The sequence below is a fragment of the Thamnophis elegans genome, chromosome 2, assembly GCF_009769535.1.
Source record: "Thamnophis elegans isolate rThaEle1 chromosome 2, rThaEle1.pri, whole genome shotgun sequence".
Lineage (NCBI taxonomy): Eukaryota > Metazoa > Chordata > Lepidosauria > Squamata > Colubridae > Thamnophis > Thamnophis elegans.
In genome coordinates, this window is record NC_045542.1 from 157,422,307 (window position 1) to 157,435,072 (window position 12,766).

A 12,766-nucleotide genomic window follows, 5' to 3' on the forward strand; every position below is an offset into this window, starting at 1 on the left:
TTCGTTGCAAATTTGCTACATCTTCAAATCCCCATAACTTTAACCTTAAACTGCCTACTTACTATTGACCTCACTCCATTCCTAAGGGTTCTGTAAGGGGCGTCCATAAGCGCACCGTTGTGCCTACTGGACCTGTCATATTGTCCCCATTTATTTGTCCCCATTTCATTCATATTCATGTTTATTCTTATACCTATTATCTTGTAAACTATTGACAAATCAAACAAATAAAATAAATAAAAAATAAACTGTCTTGGTGTTGCAGCTATGAAAAAGACATTATATAGTGCCTTGGACTGTGATTTAATTCTGCATGATATTTGGAACTCTGACATCTGCACTTAATCCTTCATCGTGACATAAACTATTATTATTTTTATACTCAGAACCACACCCATTGCTCTTTCTTGCCTTCTGGGGCTTTGGTTCTAAGCATCAGACATCTCCAAGAGAAAAAAAATCACATTCTTTGCAATGAACTCTTGCAACAGCCAGCAAAGCCATAAGCTCTTCCAAGGTCTTCTGTTCCCTATCTTAGTCCGACTTTATTCTCTCGCAAATTCATAACATTTACATGTATATATAGTAATGTTAATGTACTCCATTAGGTATCAATATACATACTATTCCCAATTTCTACTTTTTACGTGTTTTCTAATCTTTAATGAAACTATTGCTATCTTAAGTATTCTATATCTATCCATCACCTCTTGCTCTTTTTAGTATTCTAACTTGTAGGAAGTTATCCCCCACCCCTCTCCTAGAAAAATGAAATCTTCTAGGAAATATTAAAAAGGCAGAATATTATACCTCCCTGGATGAGAAAATGAGAAATATGCTCTTGGAAAGCAGTCCCCACCTTTGTTAACAACCCCAGAAAGACTGGGCCACCTTATCTAGAAGGCAATAGATCTCCATCCTCAGGACATAATAGGATTAGCCCTCTACCCATCTAGCAACAAAACTCACCACATGGAACCTAGGGAGATTGCATCACTCAGCAAGGCTGAGTGTATTTGGGAGTGGCTGACACAGCAAGTTCTGAACCCTTAGATTTTTGTCTGGTTAGAGGGAAATTTATCCAGCATGTCTGTATTGCCTGTATTTTAGATATAGCTGCATACACAAGCACACAGCATTCAGAATTAGACTGAGGTTATCTCTTCACCTACCTGCACAAAAAGCTCCTCCTAGGTTAGTTTTTGCCCTTTGGCATTAAGGTTCAAGCAGTCATATCTCCCTGCTAATCCCTTGAGGAGGAGGCATCCCCCTTACTTAAAGGGATATCAGAAAAGAGATCTCCAAACCCCCAGCCCCGGCTGTGACTCACAAACGATGCTGCCCAGTAAAGCAGGATATGTTGCACTGGTGGTCTCATGAGTAGGATTCCCAGGGCTCATTGTGTGTAATTCTAACAATACTAAATAGCCTGGATTAAGGCTAATCTCAATTTGGAGTCACAAATCCCAAATGCACAAAGGTAAGAGCAGTAACCAACTCTCTTTAGTTATTTAAAGGAAAGCCATGGCTGTGAAGAATTTGGGACTTTTGCTTGCTTGAAACCTGATTGGAAGCTCACAGAAAGTGTTATCAGACCTCTGAAAATAATTTGCATAAAAATGGATACTATAAATTTATCTCCAGAACTTTTGTCCTGGCTGTTAGACCTTCATGGTTGAAAGCTTTCCTTTTGGGAGCAACTGAAGGAATCATTCTCAGATGTCTCTAAGAGTTCCTTCCCCTTTGCATCAGAACAATTAAAAGCACCCTCAGGTCTCTCTGATCTGATCAATTTTTAATCTTTTGCCAATAACATGTGTTCCCCCCCTTCATATTTTGGCATAAAGGAGGGATTGTAAGAAGTTAGCACCCACCCTTTCCCAGAAGAATGAAATATTGTAGGAAATATTAAAAAGGCAGAATATTATACCTCCCTGGATGAGAAGATGAGAAATATGCTCTTGGAAAGCACTCCCCACTTTTATTAACGGCCCCAGAAAGACTGGGCAACCTTATTTACAACACAAAAGATCTCCACCCTCAGAATATAATAGGATTAACCCTCTACCCATCTAGCAACAGAGCTCACCACATGCAACGTGGGGAGATTGTATTGCCCTGCAAGGCTCAATAAGCCTGGGTCTCAAGACAACCAGTCAGAATAAATTTCTTACATAGGAACAGGAAACTCCAAGGCGGCCCAAGAGAGGGTATACTTCTCTCTCACACACAGCCATGTGCTCATTTTCCCCAGGGCCTCAAACCATGTGGTCCTGTCCATCATTACACCATCCCATTTCTTTCATTCTCAAAAGCTATTTAAAGAGCAGCACAATGCTTTTTTAGAAATGAAACATTTTCCACCATATAATTTCTTTCTCACTTCTCCAACACCAAGGCTGTTGCAATAAATTTGTCAGCATCTTGGTGCTGCTACCACCGGGGTAACAAGTAGGCACCTCCAAGAAGAAAAAATCAAAGCAGGATGTTGGAAGAAAAATCCATCTGGTTCAGTTCCAAGCCGGGAGAGAAGATCTGGAAATTAATGAGCAGAACCACAGCATGCAATTCTGGGACAGTTGACAAATTAGCTTGATGAGTGCAAGGGTTTTTATACACTTTACAGTATTTTGTAATTTTTAGGTCTCCTTTGTGTGCTTTCATTATTTGATTATTTTTACTTGTTTCGCAAAGGCTCATGATGGGTCTTAATTATCACTTCCTTGGCCCTAATCCTGTCAAATATATGTGATTGATTTTATCCTGTTATCTATTCCCTCTAGCCTTCCTTCTTTAATGGCTCAATATTGTTTCCATTTTTTTCAATGCATGGGGTTAAGGCATGGGTCCTCAAACTACGGCCTGCAGACCGCATGTGGCCCGCTGAAGCCATTAATCCAGCCCACGCAGGACCACGAGGTTGGCCCGCACACATTGCCCTGCCCACCCTTCAGCCAAGTGCAGGACTTACCTTCGGGAGCCCCGCGGGTTGGAACTGAAAGGTAAAGCCAACAATTTTGGTCTGCAGAATGCTTCTGGAGGTGGGATGTGTGTGAAAGAAGGCCAAAAATGGGTGAAAATGGCCAGGTTTTGGCCAAAAAATGAGTCATTTTGGCCTGCGGAATGCTTCTGGAGTTCTAGAGGGTGAAAAACTAGGTGCATAGGGGCCCAGGAGGCCATAAAAAGGGCAAAAACAGCCCATTTTTCATTCTCTCCACCTCCAGAAGATACATAGCAATAGCAATAGCAGTTAGACTTATATACCGCTCCATAGGGCTTTCAGCCCTCTCTAAGCGGTTTACAGAGTCAGCATATTGCCCCCAACAATCCGGGTCCTCATTTTACCCACCTCAGAAGGATGGAAGGCTGAGTCAACCCTGAGCCGGTGAGATTTGAACAGCTGAACTGCAGAACTGCAGTCAGCTGAAGTAGCCTGCAGTGCTGCATTTAACCACTGCACCACCTCGGCTCTTGAGAGAGATAGACAGAGAAAGAGACACATAGGGAAAGAGAGAGAGAGACAAAAAGCGAGGGAGATAGAGTGATAGAAACAAGAAAATGGGGAACATTAGTGTAGACCTTTTATATAACAAAATGAAAGTAATAACAAGAGAAAATGCAAGGACAAATTGAATGAGACTATAAATTAATATGTATGCATTATTATTAGAAATATATAAGCACATTGAACGCAAGGGTTATGTTTAACCTGATTAGTTGTATTTGTATTAGAATGTATGACACTCAGGTGCTACACTGTACACACATTGTTTTAATGTTTTGATCTAAAAAAATAAAACTTAAAAAGAGAGAGAGAGAGAGAGAGAATAAGACAGAAAGAAAGGGAGAGGAGAGAGAAAAAGAGAGAAAATAAAGACACACACATATAGAGATAGAGACAGGAGGAGAGAGGAGAGAGAGGGAGAGAGAGAGATGTGGATTTTAAGTTCCTTGCGGCTCAGAAGAATTGCTGCAAAACTGAGTTTCCTGAAGTGGACCACTAGACTCCTGAACAATTGAAAAATGATCTAGTAAAAAGAAAAGGCAACAGAAAGAGCAACATGCAAACAAAAGCTAATAAAACACCCACAGGAACAAAACAAATTGAAAGTTTAATTTTTGTGCATGGTTCAAAGGACTGTTGAATTGGCCATGCCCATGTAGTCACATGACCACCTACTCATGCCCACCCAGCTGGACCGGCCCTCCCAACAGTTTGAGGGACCATAAATTGGTCCCATTTTAAAAAGTTTCAGGGCCCCTGGGTTAAGGTCATGTCCTGTCCTTAATCCCAACACCTGGAGATGAGGGTATTTTCTTTGTGAATAGACTGGCCCAGGATTTCTTAATGAGCATCTGCTGTAGGCTATTAGGGAAGATTGGGAGCCGCTTTCTGCCTCTAAGAATGTGTTTCTCCTTTTCTACCTTTTTTAATATTCCCCCAAATATTTCATTCTCGGGAGGGGGGGTTCCCACAATTCCCCCCTTGTGGGCTATATCTATTTACATATATTGGTCAACCTACACACTATTAGAATGGTCTCTGTACTTTCTGTATACCTGGCACACCACAAGGGATATTTGCCTGGCATCCTTACTTGGGGTCTATTGAAATGGGAGGTGATTTTGCAGGCCACTGAGACAAAGGGAAGTACACTGGTGGAGGCAGCAGAGGACTCTCATGATGATTATGACAGTGGCCCCAAAAGGAGAGTTTTCAACCCATGATCTCTAGCAGCCATGTCAGAAATTTTGTTAAGAAGGAAAAAAAAAAACATATAGTGGGCAATTTTCTGTGCCAATTCTTTTTAGATATCTGATGTCACTTTCTAGGAGCTTTCAGTCAGGTTTGAAGCAAGCACATATCCGAAAATTGTTTGCAGCCATGATTCTGCCTTAGTAGATAATCAAAGGCTGCTCATTTCCAAGGATTGCTTCCTGAACCTGCCTTTGTTTATTGCATCCAGGATTTGTGAGGCCAAATTTGGATTAACCAGTGTACAAGCCAGACTATGAATATTTTTGAAGTTCCGCACAAGGAGCCCTGGGACTAATGCAGTGGAAAACCAGTGCAACATATTCTGCTTCACTGGGCAACTGGGCACCATCATTTGTGAGTCACAATCAGGACTAAAGCTTTTCCCACAGTCAGGACATTCAAAGAGTTTCTCTCCTGTGTGAGTCCTCTGGTGTCTCACCAGGTGGGAATTCTGACTGAAACCTCTCCCACAATCAGGACATTCAAAGGGTTTCTCTCTTGTGTGTGTCCTCTGTCTTACCAGATTATTATTATCACTACAGCTTTTCCCACAAATACGACATTCAAAGGGTTTGTCCCCTGTGTGAGTCCTCTGATGTGTCACCAGGCTGGAACTCCGACTAAAACATTTCCCACAATCAGGACATTCAAAGGCTTTCTCTCCTGTGTGAATCCTCTAGTGTCTCACAGGCTGGAATTCTGACTGAAACTTTTCCTACAGATCAGACATTCAAAGAGTTTCTCTCCTGTGTGAGTCCTCTGGTGGGTCACCAGCCTGGAATTATCACTAAAACTTTTCCCACAAATAGGACATTCAAAAGGTTTCTCCCCTGGGTGAGCCCTCTGGTGTTTCACCAAATTGGAATTATTACTAAAGCTTTTCCCACAGATAGGACATTCAAAGAGTTTCTCTCCTGTGTGAGTCCTCTGGTGGATCACCAGCCTGGAATTATCACTAAAACCTTTCACACAAATAGGACATTCAAATGGTTTCTGTTATGTGTGAGTCCTCTGGTGTTTCACAAGATTGGGATTATTACTAAATCTTTTCCCACAGTCAGGACATTCAAAGGGTTTCTCTCCTGTATGAGTCCTCTGGTGTCTCACCAGATTAGAATTATCACTACAGCTTCTCCTACATATAGGACATTCAAAGGGTTTCTCTCCTGTGTGTCCACTGGTGTTTCACCAGGTGGGAATTCTGACTGAAACCTCTCCCACAATCAGGACATTCAAAGGGTTTCTCTCCTGTGTGTGTCCTCTGATGTCTTACCAGATTATTGTTATCACTACAGCTTTTCCCACAGATAGGACATTCAAAGGGTTTCTCCCCTGTGTGAGTCCTCTGGTGGGTCACCAGGCTGGATCTCCGACTAAAACATTTCCCACAATCAGGACATTCAAAGGGCCTTTCTCCTGTGTGAATCCTTTGGTGACTAATCAACCTGGAATTCCGACTGAAACCTTTCCCACAATAAGGACATTCAAAGGGTTTCTCTCCTGTGTGAGTCCTCTGGTGTGTCACCAGATGGGAATTCTGACTGTAACGTTTCCCACAGTCAGGACATTCAAAGAGTTTCTCTCCTGTGTGAATCCACTGATGTGTTATCAGGCTGGAACTCAGATTAAAACCTTTCCCACAATCACGACATTCAAAGGGTTTCTCTCCTGTGTGAGTCCTCTGGTGTTTCACTAGGTGGGAATTCTGACTGAAACCTCTCCCACAATCAGAACATTCAAAGGGTTTCTCTCCTGTGTGAGTCCTCTGGTGTGTCACCAGATTAGAAATATCACTACAGCTTTTCCCACAGATAGGACATTCAAAGGGTTTCTCTCCTGTGTGAGTTCGCTGGTGTGTCACCAGGCTGGATCTCCGACTAAAACATTTCCCACAATCAGGACAATTAAAGGGCCTTTCTCCTGTGTGAATCCTTTGGTGACTAATCAACCTGGAATTCTGACTGAAACCTTTCCCACAATAAGGACATTCAAAGAGTTTCTCTCCTGTGTGAGTCCTCTGGTGTGTCACCAGATGGGAATTCTGACTGTAATGTTTCCCACAGTCAGGACATTCAAAGGGTTTCTCTCCTGTGTGAGTCCTCTGGTGTATTACCAGATGAGAATTCTGACTAAAACATTTCCCACAATCAGGACATTCAAAGGGTTTCTCTCCTGTGTGAGTCCTCAGGTGTGTCACCAGGCTGAAATTCAGACTAAAACTTTTCCCACAATCAGGACATTCAAAGGGTTTCTCTCCTGTGTGAGTCATCTGGTGTGTCACCAGATTGGAATGATTACTAAAGCTTTTCCCACAGATAGGACATTCGAAGGGTTTCTCTCCTGTATGAGCCCTCTGGTGTATCACCAGGTGGGCGTTTCGACTGAAACTTTTCCCACAGACAGGACATTCAAAGGGTTTCTCTCTTGTGTGAGTCTTCCGGTGTTTCACCATGCTAGAATTATCACTAAAGCTTTTCCCACAGTCAGGACATTCAAAGGGTTTCTCTCCTGTGTGCATGGTCTTATGTCTCAAGAGGTGGGAATTTCTAATGAAACTTTTCCCACAATCTCTACACTTATAAGGTTTCTCCATGGAGTGAATCCTCTGATGTGTTACCAGGTGGGAATTACAATTGAAACTTCCCCCAAAGTCTGGACATTGAATGGCTTTTTCTCCTTTACGATTCCTCTGGTGTTTCACAAATTGGAATCAGAACTGAAAGTTTTCCAACAATCAGGACCTTCAAAGCATTTCTCTCCTATGGGAGTCTTCTGGTGTATCACCAGAACTGTGACTTTCCCATAATCAGGACATTCAAAGGTTTTTTCTTCTGTGTGAGTTCTCTGGTGTCTTTTGAGATGGAAATTTCTAATGACGTTTTCCCCACAATCTAGATACTCATAGAGTTTCTCCATGGAGTCAATCTATTGATGTACCACTAGACCTAAATTGTGACTAATTTTTTCCCCACAATTAGGACATTCAAAGGGTTTCTCTTTTGTGGGAGTCCTCAGGTGCTTCACAAGGAAGGGATTCTCACTGAACCTTTTCCCACTGAAAGGATGTTAAAATGGTTTTATTCCTTTGTGTGCATCCTTTAGTATCTCAAGACCTGGGAATTTCTAATGAGACTTTCACACAATCTGCACAGTCATATGTTTTCTCCCTCCTGTGAGTTATCTGATATAGCACCATGTTGCCAGGCTCACTAAAGCATTTACCGCATTGGGAGCACTTTTGTGGCTTCCCTCTTTTGTGGAGGTCCTTCCATGAACAAGGGAGCTTTTGTGACCGTAGTTTTTGCCACATTCAGGTAATTTGTGTGGCTTTCCATCTCCTCTTGTGCATAATCAGCTGTGATTTGCAATGTGTGCTTTTCCCACAATAGGCAAATTTATGAAGCTTTTGCACCACTGATATTCTTGAGGAGGTAAAAAATATGGACAATGCCTTGTTTAAGGGTTCTTTCATTCAAGCTGTCTTTTTCCTCTCAGGGAGAGGCCTGCATTCCTGTCTCTTCTACGTGGCTTTACTATTGATCTTTTCCTTCGAACAGACTTCCAGATATTTCCCTCTTTTGCTGAATTATAAATAATAATTGATCCTTGAGTTCTGCATAATCTGCTTATTCGTTCTTAATTTTCTCTCTTTTGTCAAACAGCTGCTGGAGGAGGAGCAGATTTGTAAGGTTTTCTGCAAGAAATGAAAAATATTTTGATTTTTGGCTTGATTTTCTTCCCTTTTTAACACTGATTATTATTTACAGTTGTTCAGAGTGCTCTTATTGCCATCATGTTCATTTGCTGAATTATGAATAATCTCCCTTCCCCTCTCATTTAATTCATTCTTGAGTTCTACATAATCTGCTTATTCGTTCTTAATTTTCTCTCTTTCGTCAAACAGCTGCTGGAGGAGGAGGAGGAGATTTGTATGGTTTTCTGCAGGAAATGGAAAATATTTTGATTTTTGGCCTGATTTTCTTCCCTTTTCAACACTGATTGTTGTTTACAGTTGTCCAGAGGGCTCTTATTGCCATCCTGTTCACCTGTAAGATACAAAGAAAAATGTAACATTAATTGTTTATAAAATGGTTAGAGATGAGGTGAAAAAAGAAGAAAAGTATACACCACTTTTGCTCATGGAAGTCCTCAGCCACAAATAAGGGCAGAAAATACTGTCTACAACCCCTCTGGTGACTTCCTTGTTCAAATAGTCCTCAGTTAACCACAATTGGAATTGATATTTGTGTCACTAAGCAGCTCTATCATTAAGCATCATGTCACATGACAATGCCAACTTACATCTGTTGTTCCTCTGTAGTTTTTAAACTAATTACTGTGGGTTGTTAAAGGCAATTTCATATGACGGCGACTTGCAATTTCCTGCCAGTACATCCACTGATTTTGCTTGTCAGAAGCTAGCTGGGAAGGTCACAAATGGAGATCATGAGTGTGGGATGCCGCTGCCATCATAAATATGAAACTATTAGCAGAACCCGAATTGGTGCAACTCCTTTTCCTGCATCTTCAAAACCACAGTCACTGCTGACATGCGGTAACGAAACAAGTGCTAGGTTTCGCTTTCAGGGCTTCCGGAAGGGCTTAGGCGGTGGCAGCGATGGGAACGATCTCCTTTTTACGAAAGCTTTTCTCATAACGCTAGATTGGGAAGTTAAAAAACCTAAATGGGACACAATCAGGTTTGGTTCAAAGGTTTTGGCTCCTGAGATTGATCCATCCAAAACACTGGTACCACGATCTCTGCAGGGCCCGCTTTACCTGCCCCTTCTCGGGAGGTTCCAGGCGGCAGAGATTGCGGTAATAGCATTCCTGGGTGGCAGCCCACCAATCTCAGGCTGCATTAACAGAGAGATAGAATCAAGATCATGTCAAGTACTAGTATCACTTTATGAAGAGTAAGACCACACTTAGACAATTGCAGACAGTTTGGTCACCATAGCATAAAAAAGTTATTGAGACTCTGGAAAGAATGCAGAAAAGAGCAACAAAGAGGATTAGGGGCCTGGAGGCTAAAATATAATTAAGGAGTTGCAGGAATTAGGTATGTCCAGTCTAGTGAAAGGAAGGACTAGGGGAGACATGATAGCCATCTTCCAATACTTGAGGAGTTGCCACAAAAGAGGGAGGGGTGTCAACCTATTCTCCAAAGCCCCTGAAAGCACGACAATAAACTGGATGGAAACTCATCAAGGAGAGAAGCAACTTAGAACTAAGGAGAAATTTCCTGACACTAAGAACAGTGAACCAGTGGAAGGTTTTCCCTTCAGAGGTTGTGGGGGCTCCATCCCTGGTGGCTTTTAATCAGAGACAGGACAGCCATTTGTCTGAAATGATATTGGTTCTCCTGCTTGATCAGGGCGTCTGAATACATCACAAACCCTCCAGTGATGGGAGCCCCCACAACCTCTGGAGGGAAGCTATTCCCAAAGAATCCACCTTCACTTGGAAGAGACTTTTCCAATCTTCCCAGCAGAAGGAAAATTGCAGCCACCAGTTTCACAGCGTGCAACACCAATGGGCTTAAATTCGGGGAGGGAAGGAACTTGCAGCAGCAGCAGCAGCTGAGATGCTTCAGCCCAGTTGTTTCTCTGCTTCCAGGACTCTCCTCCCACCCGCCCTCAACTCACCTTCCAGCTGCTGCTTCGACACTGGGAAGAGCGCAAAAGCCGCTCTGCACACCACTCTCCTCATCTGATCCGGAACAGGAAGTTCAGCTGTTCCCAAATGTGCTTTTTTCAAACGGCAATTCGACTTTCTTTCTTCTACTCTTCTCGTCGCTTTCTAACCTTTCTAGCAAGTCAGTACTCAATGGTTTTAACTCCTTTAACCTCAACCACAAGTATTGTCCACTTTCTAGGCACAAGTGTTGCCTGTTTGAGCACCATCTCCAGATAGGAGGCAGAAAAAAAATCCTTCTCCAGTTTCCACTTAAGGCGTTTGCAACAAGTTTCCACTGATTAAATGTTATCAAGTCGTTTTTTACTTCTAGCAACCGACTTTGTAGCTGAGCCTAGTGAAATAGTGAAATGTGATGTTACTTAACCTTGTGAAGATTAACTATGTGTTGTCCCTAAAAGTTCATGAAGCTTTTACAGAATTACACAATCAGCTTCCTTAGGAGTGACTCTCAGTGGAGATCAAAACCCCTCTAATACTCCAACACTTTATGACTGATTTTCTGTGGCTTCCAGGATTTTAGGGCATGGCAGCAGCATCAGGCCAGACACTCCAGCGGAGCTTCACTACTGCAGGCCAGGGCTGCATCCAAGAGCATCAACCACCAAGCTTCATTCTTGGAGAAGAAAATTTTATATCTGCTAAATGCCATGTGTACATTCTGTAAATTTACTTGCACTGAAGTCTCCCATTAGGTCACACAGAGAAACATATGCAGCAGGGCCTAGAAAATGTAGCCCAAGAAAGAGGACCTGATTGCCTATACATGGCAGAAGAAATTTCCCCCCTTCCCCAATGTCTATTTATGTTTTTATTGTATAGCGGGTTTGTTTTTATATATTCTGCCATTTCTCTCATGTTAATTTTAATGTGTCTAAGAGAAAAGCAAAGTTCAGTTTCATCTTTCTGCATCCTGAATGTCTTCCGGGTTTTGAGGCCAGAATTTCCTAGCCAGCATCTCCTTTGCACAAAATATCTGTGAGTCATAAGCAGAGTTTCTGAGAGGTCCCAGTAAGTTGCTGAAGCTTCTAAAAAATACATGTTAAAAAAATATGCACAGAGGTTGTAGCTCAAGAAGAAAAAGCATTGTGGTTTTGAGTCCTGGGTTCTTAGGTTCCTGAACAACCCCTGCTGTGATCTTGTCTTCTTGGAGTTGCCTGCTTGTTACCCTGGTGGCAGCAGCACCAAGATGCCTCTTATTCGTTGCAAATTTGCTACATCTTCAAATCCCCTTAACTTTAACCTTAAATTGCCTACTATTGACCTCCCTTCATTCCTAAGGGTTCTGTAAGGGATGTGCATAAGCACACCATTGTGCTTACTGAACCTGTCCTACTGACCCCATTTATTTGTACCCATTTCATTCATACTCATGTTTATTCTTATACCTATATATAGTAATGTTAATGTATAACTGGGCAGCGGCCAACCGAGGGATTGACCTCCCCACGGGTTCTAGTCTCCCCTGCAATGCCCCAACAGGTTCTTATCCCACCTTCCTACAGAGAAAAGTTCTCCACAATGGAAGAAGGGATTACCAAGGGGGAAGCTACAGAATGTATAGCGGAACAATGTGATGAGGCAGTTCCTAAATCCAGAGATGTAACTAAGTTAAGAATTATAGACCTATTTCTCTGCTAAACTCAGACTATAAAATATTTGCCTCAATATTGGCAGAACGACTCAAAAAATATTTTAACAATTTTATTCAAAATGGGTTTCTACCAAAGAGACAAATCAAAGATAATATGAGAATAATTCTGGACACTTTGGAATATTATGAGGCACATCCTGAAAAACAAATGGCTGTGATGTTCTTAGATGCACAGAAAGCCTTTGACAATGTGAACTGGTGATTTATGTTGTTACAGCTGGAACAGATGGGCTTTGGTAAGAAATTCACCCAAGCTATACAAACTATATACCACAAACAAACAGCAAATATAATGATAAATGGAGAACCAACAGACTTATTGAAATAAAGAAAGGGACGAGACAAGGTTGTCCACTATCGCCTCTGTTGTTTGTCTTAACATTAGAAGTCCTAAATAGAAACATTAGAGAAGAAAAAGACATAAAAGGAATGAAAATTAAAAACAATACAAATTGCAGGCATTTGCAGATGACCTGGTCTTCATCTTACAGGACCCACTAGAAACCGCACCTAAATTGATAAGAAAAAATAGAGGAATATGAAAAAATAGCAGGTTTGAAAATAAATAAAGACAAAACGAAGATTTTGACAACATGTTATTAAGACAAAAGGAAGAATTTGGGAAGCTTTGAAGATCCAAGTCACGAATAAGGTCA

At 41.8% G+C, this 12,766-nt stretch overlaps 2 protein-coding genes across 2 annotated transcripts in view; one reads left to right on the top strand and one right to left on the bottom strand.

The window, feature by feature from the left end:
* The window catches only part of LOC116504800 (zinc finger protein 850-like), a 361,571-nt gene that overhangs the window by 248,563 nt on the left and 100,242 nt on the right, over positions 1-12,766 (top strand). The window lies entirely within an intron of this gene.
* Positions 5,800-8,532, bottom strand: LOC116504780 (zinc finger and SCAN domain-containing protein 2-like). The gene is made up of 2 exons (XM_032212010.1): positions 6,980-8,532; positions 5,800-6,727 (listed from the first exon to the last, which is right to left on the bottom strand). Exons 1-2 carry the CDS (start codon positions 7,350-7,352, stop codon positions 5,910-5,912), a joined length of 1,191 nt encoding a protein of 396 aa, XP_032067901.1. The 5' UTR covers positions 7,353-8,532; the 3' UTR covers positions 5,800-5,909.